Here is a 12,465-nt window from a genome sequence, read left to right as displayed (position 1 = left end):
CCCCCTTCGACTCAGCTGTACGCCGAGTACAGAAAAAAGTGCAAGTTGTTACAAATAATCCAGTTATCCCCGTTAATCGCCTGACCACAAAGCCCTAGTTATTTATGTTTACTTTGCCAACCAGGTGATTTCCCTGCCGAATGCTATTGCTATACTGCATCTATATGAGATATGCGATGTCCGGTGCCCGGATATGTTGGGTTCTTGACCGGACAGCTCTATCAACTTCAGTGTATATAACCTGTGTGCTGTATTTTATAGGATTGATTAATTTATTAGTGATTTGTGTTGTGTCTAGTGTGTTATTTCTGTGTTGTGATGTTGTCTTTTGTTCGTTAATGGGAAGGCACAGGCCGATGACTATCATTGGGAAGAAAGGCTCTGACCTTATCCGTGATCATGGGTTTGGACCCATATAAGTAGAATCTGTAAACATTTTGGAAGGGTGAATCAGATGCAGTCCTGAACAAGCGTTTTATATAGTTGTGTCCGAGTGATTGGAGTATATATGTAATTTAGGCCAATTACTAGTGGATCGGGTATTACTATCACATATCATGAACGACTTAGAAATCGAGCCCTTGGGCAAAGAACTAGGCGAGCAGCAAAACTAAATAACATGAAAATTCAGACATATTCCATGCAACAAGAATTTATTCACAATATCTCCGGTTCGTTACCCGCTTTATTTGTAAACGTTTTGTTTAATAATGTTTATGTAATATACGTGTAACTTTTCTTTGATCAACACAACCAATGGTCAGTTTTTTTTTGTTTTTTTTTTTTTTGTTTAGCACGATTTCTTTTTATGTTTTTAGTTTAATAAATCCATTTTACCAGATTACTTGAGATCTCATTCACCAGATTTATATGTATGTATTACCTGTCTATATACTTAGGTGTATTTTATTAGTTATTCATTATTGACCCTATCCGGACGTACCACGCGCATCTACCACTGAGCTAGGCCAAAATTAGGACACCGTCGACTCATGGTGTCCTCACGTAATGGTACTAATCACAGGTAGTCTTATGGTTCTAATTTCATCGTCCCTTGGTCGCCTCTTTTACTCGCCTCTTACGGCAGGCAGGTGATACCGTGAAAGTATTCTTCGTCTTCATCCCCCACCCACAGGGGGTAAGGAGAGAGAGAAATGAAGGTATACGAAAAGCGTAAATGTGCAAAAACTAAACGAACTGGAACAGAACAGATTGAGGTGGTTTGGATATTTCAAGCGGATGAAGGAAGAAAGACTGCCAATACAAGTAACAGAAAGGCAGATTGACAGGGAAGAAAGGACGAGGGAGACCAAGATTACAATGGATGGACTCTGAAGAACAGCACAGGACAATGGAACCAGGATTGGAACACACTGTTAGATGAGGAATGGTGGAGAGACAAGATGACATGGAGAGCAACCATATTTGCCCCAACACGGTGTCAGCTGGAAAAGGGGAATTATTGATGACTATGATTCTTGAAAAGAGGATTATCACATGAAATCAATGCAAAAATGCTCACATTCAGCATTGGAAAGAAACTCAGGCTACAATTTTCGTACATTTTGATACTCTTGTTCATGCACTTGAATTTCTAACTCACTCGAAATTCGTTAGTTTCCAATCACTGAACAACAGAATTACACATTGTCATTCCCAATACCTAGCTTTGGTATGGTAACAATCGAAACATTCTGCTATTCAAAGACCTGCGTCACATTTACGGTTGTCTTCTTTTTTTTTTTTTTTTTTTAGAACTTGCTTTACGTCGCACCGACACAGATAGGTCTTGTATCAAAGATGGGTTAGGAAAGGGCTAGGAGTGGGAAGAAAGTTGCCATGGCCTTAAGATACAGCCCCAGTATTTGCCTGGTATGAAAATAGGAAACCACGGAAAACCCTCTTCAGGGCTGCCGACAGTGGGGTTCGAACCCACCATCTCCCGAATGCAAGCTCACAGCTGTGTGCCCCTAACCGCACGGCCACTCATTTTCTTCACAGTGCAGCCGAAGTTGTGTTTGGACTTGTCGCAGCAGACCTTGCACACAAGCTTGGGAAAGCTCAATGTTTGTTGCTAGTATATTTTAAATCCCCACACCGTACATGTTTCACATGCATATTAACTACGAATGGAAACCTTCCATCTATTTCCATCTATTCAATAGAATTTCAAGATGATGTATCCTATGACCATTAGAATCTTCTATGGACCATACACGAGGTTTGTATTTATTTGACAGCTGTTTTCACTTTACGGTATATATCTTGTCTCACTGTGATGGCCACGAGTTTCAATTTCTTCACAGATTCCTGACAGATACTTATGTTTGTCTAAGCGGCAATTACGTTGAATTTCACGACACAGCTCAAAGTATCTGTCTTGAATGTGCAAGCCTGTTTCTTTCAGTTGTTTCCGCTGTTCTATGAGCTGCCACGTATGATCACTGATTCAACACTTACGATGACTATTGGAGAAGAATGTTTCATCGCAATGGTCACTATATTTTGTTTGAGGTCTTCCCATGTGGACCCTTCATCAGTATTGTGCTCCCTTCTAGTGTTCAAAAAAACATTTTGGATTTCCACACCAAATCTCCTTAAGTTTTCACCTTCTACCTTTTGCATTTTACAAGGTACACGGCGCATACCTCTGAGTTTCAACCCGAACACCATAAACAGTAGTTGGTGATCTGAGCCACAATCTGCACCAGTGTATGTTTTTGCATTGATGACAGAAGACTTCCAGCGATTGTTAATCAATATAAAATCAATCCAATTTCTATGAAGACCATCAGGGGAGCACCATGTATACAGTCGACGAATATGATGTTGAAAGAATATGTTGGTTACACATAATTCACATTCCATACAAAACTGTAGTAGCTTCTCTCCACTACAATTTCGCTTTCCAATGCCATAATGGCCCACGATGTGTCTATACTCACTGTCAGTGGTCGTTTCTCAAATCTTTGCATTAAAGTCTCCAAGAACCACTGATATTTCCTTACTTGGGATATTCATTATATCATCTAATTCTCCATAGAATTTCTCGATTTCTTCTTCGCTCGAAACAGATTTAGGTGCATACACTTGAATGATATGGAGTTTACATGGTGCTGCCTTAAGTGTTAAGTGGATGATTCTGTCATTAACTCATGAACATCCATCCACTAGATTTGCCAAATGCGGAGTGACAATTACTGCAACGCCATTGGTGCTTTCATTATCTGGTCCAGAAAAGTACGCCGTATTACCCTTAGTGGTGCAGAAAAAGCCATTACCTTTCCAGTTTGTTTCAGATAGACCTAGCAAGTCTAGATTGTGATTTTCCATTTCCTTCTCAATGATCTGAAGTTTCCCAGATTGCAAGAGTCCCCTTACATCCATGTTGCTACTTTATTTTGGCGTTGAAGACATGTTCTCTTTAACATGTTACTCCTCCCAGTCATAGATTTCCTACACAAGGCCTGGGAGTCTACCTTCATGTGCCCAGTCACCAATTTCACACCATTCAGCCTAGGCCTCAGATGGCGCAGAGTGTCAACCAGATCGCTTGACGAATTCATTTCCAAATTAAATACATACAGATATAAATATATATGTTAGTACATGGTTCAGTCGGTGAGGAATACCCTTCTTCAAAACACACTGCTTACATAAAAATGCAGGCAAAACCACATTTTAAAAAAATTGGAATTCACTGATATTTTGCAAGAAACTGGTAATGGCACCTACTCGGATCAAATGTTAGTGACCTAGCAGCCAGAATTTTTGCACATGATTTTGTAACAATTTCAATATCTCATGCAATGAAAGGTATGATTATGGTTACTTATAGTCAAAAAAATTAATGTAGAAGCTAATTAATTGCCTAATCAATTTTTAAATTAATTACATAAACAAGATCACATTCAAAATAATTTATTTGGCGAGTTGTTACTTTGTTTAACGTTGCTACTCCGTACAAGTGACTAACAGATTCAAGTCATTAATAATTAATTACTAAGCTCATTAATTAAGCATAAAATATGCGAGAATTAAATTATGCATACCTGCCAACTTTACAACACAAAAAAATCAGGAGATTTTGATATGAAAATCAGGAGAAATCTGGAGATACAATTGGTCAAAATTGCTTATTCTACATGATTTGCGCAATAGAGTACTAGGCCTACGGTATATTTATAACACTTATTGTCTCAAAGCCCGACAATTGCTATACAAGGCTACAAGGCTAAAAATTACACATCTCTATTCCCTCACAGGAAGTATGTGAGTGAGACGATCGGTCTCTGATAAGCCTAATGAAAATAGTATGAACTCGTGCTCCACGTGTGAATCAGCCATGCACTTAGATGCCATTACTTAGCAAATACATAGATTAATATAGTATTGCATCAAGCGGCCGCGTGATTATGCGAAGTGCAATGCTATTTGGATCAAATAACTAGCTGATGTACCCGTGCTTCACTACGGAATTCTCAGAAAGACTGTCCTTATAGTTTTCCCAACTGAAGTCAACATAGGTCATTACAATGATGCCAATATGAATGTCTCGATTTAAGAGCAATGCTGTAATATGAAATATTCGATAAAATGAAAACAGCACATTTTCTCACTTTTAGCGAAAAGTACTACGGTGTTGATCTAACAGTTCAAAGTTTCAGAGCTAGAATGACCAGGCTGCAGACAGCCGCGAATACTCCTGTAATTATTCCATTTAAGTATGCACACTGCTCATTCCAATCACTGCCTCAGAGTACGGATCGAATAGCTGGAATACTATGATGATCCAGTGTGTTACGTACCAGTAGCATCAGAAAATTTATGAACCAGAAGAATGGCATGCTAAAGAAGAGAGAGCCCTAACTCCCCACTCCCCAGCTACTTCCCGCCAATATTCAGGCAGGCTGTTACACTCGATACGCAGCAGTAATCCCATCTATCAGAGATAAATGGCAGCAAAATACACAAAGCGCATCACAACAAACAATGGTCAATGTAATGTTATTGTTGATTAATTTTATGAGCTTTCTATATTGGAGGCCTTCACATTTAGTTTTCTTCCGAATCTGTGATATTAGACCATATAACGTCAAGTGAATCCTCCTTTCTTTCATGACAACCTCTTGTGTTACTTAAGCAATTGTTCCTTCATGGCTTTTTTTCTCATTTTTATAATTATCTTCACAATTTTTATAATCATCTTCACAATTTAATCATCACCACAAATAATCGGAAATTGTATTCTCTATAACTTTTGTTATGTAGTACTTTTCAATATGACCAGTAAGATAAGTAATTAAAAATTAAATTTTTGGCACCTTCCCCTAAGCTACCATTTTGAACAGAGTGAATAAAATTATTTATAGCATAGACTGCAGATCCTTATTCCCCGACTTTACATAAAATTTTGTTCATCTATTTTCACGTACCTCGGCGCTGATATGGACTTAGCAAAAAAAAAAATCCAAATTCATGAATATCTCTCTATCATAGCCAGTACAGTAAAAATGTATAAGACGTAAATGATAAGAAATTTAATAATATATACAACTTTAGTTATGTAGTATTTATCGATAGGGCCAATAATAACAAATGTTTGAGAGTGAAATTTTAAGCCTTTCCCTAAACTACCATTTCACTCAGCGTGAATAAAATTATTTATGGCCTAGATTGTAACGACTTATTCTCGGACGATATATATCGATTTTCATTAAATTCTCTGCATACGTTTTCTCGTGATGACCGTACGTACGTACAGACAGACAGACAGACAGACAGACAGACAGACATTACGGAAAATTGAAACATGCATTTCCCTTTGTTAGTATGGTTACGACCGGTACGGAAATATTATTTTTGAATTCTGAGCAATGTACAGACAAAAAATTCTTATTTTATTTATATTGAGTCGTTATCATTGAAAATCTGTCACTAAATTACTAAGAAAGACTCAATATCTAGCGACTAGTCTCTGGAATCGACCAAAGAGAATGCAATGACTAGACGAACACGAACATAGAAAGCGAGAACGGGATATTGACAATCGATATACACGTCGCGATATATAGGTTTCAATAAACATCACACGTTTCTCGTATTAATAAACGTCGATATTTCATTTGAAAGCGGTCAATGAGCGAAGGACTTCCGGCCACTGGCGTAAAAAAGCTGAAATGGCGGGATTTGAAAACAAATGAAGTTCACAAAAAAATAAGCTAAAATCGGGAGAAATAATAGAATAATCGGGAGGCGGGAAAAACTGTTGAAAATCGGGAGTCTCCCGCCTAAATCGGGAAAGTTGGCAGGTATGATTATATGATGACCTAGTACGTTGAAAGGACAATGGTAAAGCTTTTATGGAAGTTATTCTTTTGCTTAATGATATCAGTTCAGATCTGAAGATACAATAAATTGTACTGGATTGCAAGTGACAAACATATGGAATAAGGTCAACTTATACAACAACAACAACAATAATAATAATAATAATAATAATAATAATAATAATAATAACAATGCAATTTAGGAAGGATAAAGGTTATTGCAATGGTTTAATTACACATTACGATTTGCTATGAGGACATGAGCAGCGTACATAATTATGAGTGAATGATTTCATGAATTTATATCATCGTAATTAGAGACACTTATGACACTTTAATAAGTGTGTTGTGTACACATGGAATTGAGGAACATTTTGTTTGAAAAGATCTGTAACATTCTAATGAATTTCAGAAATAATGATCAGAACGACTTTCAAGTCTCAGTTCCATTTTAATAACATTTATTGATTTTGATTGTAAGACCCGTTTTGTATCGAAATTATTAAATCTGACCTAACTTTTTCTTCGTATTTTTCTATATCAATCAATGTTTAATCAATAATTATTCCGATACCATTTCTACATTAACTACATTTCAAGGGATGTAAACATAGTGTAATTAAGCAAAGTAATTGCTCATTAACCCCGTAACTGGGGAATAGTTTCATAACATCAACCAGCCAGTGGGTAATTATTCAGTGCAACGCGCACTTTTGGAATGGGTACAGTAGCGTGCGGCAGATGTAAATACAAGAAACAAAAACAAACCCCATGGCACTACAGCCTACCAAGCGACCACTGCTCAGCCCGAAAGCCTGCAGATTACGAGGTGTCGTGTGGTCAGCACGACGAATCCTCTCGGCCGTTATTCTTGACTTTCAAGACCGGGGCCGCTATCTCACCGTCAGTTAGTTCCTCAATTCTAATCACGTAGGCTGAGTGGACCTTGAACCAGCCCTCAGGTCCAAGTAAAAATCCCTGACCTGGCCAGAAATCGAACCCGGGGCCTCCGGGTAAGAGGCACGCACGCTACCCTTACACCACGGGCCGGCGTAGATGTAAATACTCAACAGAGAAATATATTTTACTTGATTTATTTAAATTATGAGTGATATCGTAGAAATTCAATAGCATTATTACCGTTTTTGTTGTAAACTCGTAAATATATACATATATACACAGTGTGTTCATACAAAAGTGAATTTAAAAAGTGTTCCTTTCATTATTATGATGACATTTTTCAAGTTTTCAGATATGCATCAATAGGTTCTACATACTTTCTGGTTCATAGGTCATTCAGGAATTGCGCACAGTGTGGTAAATACAGAAGCACGGGCAAGCACAAAGTGTCACGTCACATTCCTCACAGTAGTAGATAGTTTCCCGTCGCCTTTGGTTTGACAGGCACACAACACAACGTTTTCTTGAGTGATTCCTACATCCGGTCGGTAGATTCTCAGATAATTCAACTTCTTTCCTATCCAAGCCATTATCACGTCACACAGAACAGTTTACCATCATATACAGACCAATTTACAAAACGTTATCAGAACATGGACAAGGGAGTTCGCAGAACAACTGTATCGTAGTAATAATAACAACAACAACAACAACCACGACAATAACTCGCAAACTTAGTTATTTCAATGTACATACACACATTCTTTACGAAGAATTTGGCGCGGACCGTACGAGGCAACATGAGACGGCTGTTGGACTGCCGCCTAGGCGCGAACTACCCGACTGGCGTGAGACCGGATAAAAATGAATTGGACAGCAATAATCACATCTAATATGAATGGAATTTGTTTTAAATTACGATAGTAGATGGCAGAAGTGATTAAGAATAGTAGGATGCCTACAGGAAGCTAACCCTACGTAAGAACACGTTTAGAAGTACACGAACGCCTAAAGGCATCAAACCCAATACTCGTGCGACAGCTGTTGACGCCTTTAGGCATCAAACCCAGTTAAGGGGTTAAGAATTATTACTTGACTTGAAGTCAACAGGTGTACATACTGTATAGGACATGTATGAATGACTCGTATGTGTATGAATGAGTGTTAGAAGCATGAGATATCAATTATATTTTTATAAAAATTGAACTGTTTTTTCTTAATCCCTGATCGTTTTGCAACCATAACCCAGTAAGCCCTTGAGTACTTTCTCATACCTATCCTAGACCAGTAAGGGCTAGGGACCATACTGACATTGTTCAGTGCAAGCATACCCTTTTACTGCAATTTACATAAATAAGGTGTTAACCAATCAATGCATATACAGGTTACATTCAATATACTGCAAGGCCTACTGTAGCTGATCATGTGGAAAAAATAGACCTCTTGACTGATTCCAAAATTTCATTTCCTTAATTTAGCAGCCACCTGTGGAGAGCAACTGGTGGCCACTTTAGGCAGGCTCCACCATAGCTTTAAAATCAAGAAATTGATGGTCAAAACTGTTGCGCAGGTGGTATTGATTTTAAGGGGGAATGGGATTGTCTCTCGTCATGTCACTTATCTTGATCACATAGAAAAGCAAGCAAAAACTGGTGGGTGAGAGTGTAGAGGACTCTCTTCACTAGAGTCCCAGAAAATACAAATATAAATCATTTCATGAGGTACAGCCAAATGCTAAGGTAGTTAGGAAACAAAAGAGTACAACAAATACGGGAAATGAGCAACTGCAAATTATATTCTTGTACACCAAGTTAGCTCCCTACTTGTGCAAAATTTCAGAAGTAATAACGAGTAAATAATTTAAGAAAAATGAAATAGGATATTTTACCTTAGGAGAGAATTTTGCACTTTCAGTAACCCTCTTCGCCTTTTCTTCATGTAGAGGAAGAGTAGCATCGACATTGTTCTCTTGTGGAGGTGCTGCAGGGTCCATCGGCATTTCGAAAACACACTTCAACTTCGAGTCCATGAGATTGTCAGGATTTACTTCTTTCCACTAGACAAATAAAAGGAAGATTTGTACTGGGTTGAATTTTTAGATTTCAAAATATTTACTAATAACATATTATAAGAGTTAATCTAGTAGCTGGAACCTGATATGCACATAAGTTTCTTTCTACAGCTTTTTTTTTTTTTTTTTTTTTTGAACCGTGAAGAACATCACTTCTGCACTATGAACACTGAATGAATATATTAACACATCATGTAATAATCTGACAGACCAGGAATTTCCACAATTGTTAGTACAATACAGTAAAAGCCATTTTTAAAACAGCTACAATTTCAGACTCCTGGTACAATAATCAACTGGAATATGGCTTCCCCAGCATCATAACACATTGCAAATAAGCATTGATGGAGTTAAACATGCTGTCGATCAATTCTATTAAGAATGGAACCCTATCCCAATAGCTCAACATTAAACACCTCTTCGAACAACTAAAAACTAACAACATTGCCACATCAATTTGATTGAAAAGTCATTGTATATCATTTCTGGTAAAGTATGAAGTATTCCCAGTTCAGAATAATATTAAAATAATACAATACTAATGATCAATATATCTTCTATTGAAGGAAACATGAACATCGTAATACAGAGAGATATTTAGTTAACGCAGTGATCATATCAATGAAGTTCAATTTGATCTCTTCTTTTTTCAACAACTTACTGGTTCATGTACTCTCATTCAGAGGCACAGAAAATTCCCTATTAACAAAGTTCATCATCATCATCATCATCATCAGCAGCAGCAGCAGCAGCACAGTAGCAATATTTTTTCATTTACAAAGTAAGTGTTTATAATTTATGGACAACACATTGCATTTATTTAACAAAGATTGAGAAATATTGCTGGGAGCATTGAGTGGACAGATTTCATTTCTAGTATGTTATGCACATAAATTATGTAGATAAGAATTTGTATATTCATTAGTACTTTTTCATGCTTAACACATTCTTTTTCCTTGTCCTCTGCAGAAACATCTTAACGAGATTTCACTGTATTAGTAATGCAGTAGAGTTGTAGTTACTTTCTAGTATGAGAAAAAATTCATGACAGTCACCATCAACCTTTCTTCATCAATGACTGGTTGCTTATGTATGTCAGTGTGCACTTTTTGAGTTGTAGGTTCTACTAGCTTCAACGTATAATTAAATGTTGACTAAGACGTGTTTAAATATTCACAAGATCTTCCCGGGTACATTTTAAGCTACTGCTACATGTTCGGTTCATTCTTAAATGAATGTACGCTGTATTTTCTTCTCGTACTAGAAAGTAACCACGACTCTACTGCATTACTAATACAGTGAAACCTCGTTAAGACGTTTCTGCAGGGGACAAGGAAAAAGAACGTATTAAGCGTACTAATGAATATACGAATAAAACTATCCAACAGGGGTATGGAAAAAGTAGATACGATTTTTCCGACATGAGGGCATTTATTTTAAATTAAAAACAAGAAATGTTTATTATTCGACCACCTTTTTAATACATTCAAGTCATAAAATTAGGATTTTATCCTTGATAAACAGAAAGAATGGTACACGTTTTCCCTCTCTTAGTAGCCATCAACAGCCAACTGTAACGTCTCAAGAATAAATCAGGTACCTGATTGAAAATTACCTTGTAAAGAGCTAAAATATACATCTGTGGACTTAAACTAAATAAACAGTCATATTAGAAAAATTGAAAATATTAGTTGTAGTACAATACTGAATTCACAAAATATGGCTCTGTTGCGTAATGTAAGAAACTATTACACTTCCTCAATTTGACGATAGAAAACACATTCCAATTAGGGTATCAATTATGTAGTATTAATATTTTTTATTAATGATTATTAATATTTAAAATAGCATTAAAATATATAGAATCATCTGGCTTAAGTCCTTGGTTCGAGGAATTGATATGTGTTCTAAAATTTGTATACAAATGTGATGGAAGTTCTTATGTAACGTAGTCTTTGGAAAACGTTCACACGTTACATATCTTAAGTAACAATTATAGAATTGAAGTATATAGCAGGACTTCACTGAGCCATCTTTTAATGCGTGGTGTTCGTAGAGAAGTTTGATACTATGTTAGCATGATTCTTTGTTGTTAGAACATACTGAAGAACAAGCAGGCTGGTCTAAAGGGAGTGATCAAATTATAAATAACTTATAAATAATTAACTTCTCCACAAACACCACACATTAATGGCCCAATGAAGTCCTGTTATATACTTCAATTCTATAATTGTTACTTAAGATATGTAACGTGTGAACTTTTTCCAAAGACTACGTCACATAAGAACTTCAATCACATTTGTATATAAATTTTAGAACACGTATCAATTCCTCGAACCAAGGACTTTAGCCAGATGATTCTATATGTTTTAATGCTATTTTAAATATTAATAAACATTTTAAAAATGTGAATAATACGTAATTGATACCCTAATAGGAATGCGTTTCCTATCGTCAAATTCTGGAAGTTTAATAGTTTCTTACATTATGCATATCATGCGAATTCAATGTTGTACTACAACTAATAATTTCAATTTTTGTATATGACTGCTTATTTAGTTTAAGTCCACAGATGTATATTTTAGCTCTTTACAAGGTAATTTTCAATCAGGTACCTGATTTATTCTCGAGATGTTACAATTGGCTTATGATGCCTACTAAGAGAGGCGAAACATATACCATTCTTTCTATTTATCAAGGATAAAATCCTAAATTTTATGACTTCAATGTATTGAAAAGGTGGTCCAATAATAAACATTTATTGATTTTAATTTAATATAGGCCCTAACTACTTTCAATACAGAACCATGATTTTTATCACATTCAATGAGGGCATTATACGCCATTTATCCATGGGTACAGTGAAAACTACAGGCCTATCTACCATTTCTAAAGATGAGAGGTAAGTATTAAAAGGTGTGAAAAATACAAGAGGACAAACATGAAAACCTTATTCTGTTGGGGAATGTAACAAGTACCAGTACACTGAAAGGTGTGAAAAACGCCGGACAATAATATGAAAACACGTGCACAGAAGCCAACAAAAATATTGAAGTTTTATTGCAGATCACACTCTTCCCGAAACAAATGTTAGCAGAAGTCTTATTTCAGAGCAGTGGGATTAATAAACATTTTTCTGGTCACACTCTTAGACAATGAATTGGA

General features: G+C 36.3%; 1 protein-coding gene across 3 annotated transcripts in view; it reads right to left on the bottom strand.

Moving 5' to 3' along the window:
• Vap33 (VAMP-associated protein 33kDa) overlaps positions 1 to 12,465 on the bottom strand; it is a 189,222-nt gene that overhangs the window by 41,716 nt on the left and 135,041 nt on the right. For all 3 annotated transcript variants that reach the window (XM_067140500.2, XM_067140501.2, XM_068226133.1), the window contains one exon: positions 9,118 to 9,285. In XM_067140500.2, the coding sequence (XP_066996601.1) occupies positions 9,118 to 9,285 (168 nt within the window). The remainder of the gene's footprint in view (positions 1 to 9,117; positions 9,286 to 12,465) is intronic.

The sequence above is a fragment of the Anabrus simplex genome, chromosome 2 (genome assembly GCF_040414725.1).
Source record: "Anabrus simplex isolate iqAnaSimp1 chromosome 2, ASM4041472v1, whole genome shotgun sequence".
Taxonomy (NCBI): Eukaryota; Metazoa; Arthropoda; class Insecta; order Orthoptera; family Tettigoniidae; genus Anabrus; species Anabrus simplex.
The sequence above is the reverse complement of the archived record's forward strand: the minus strand, read 5'-3'. Positions and strand labels throughout refer to the sequence as shown.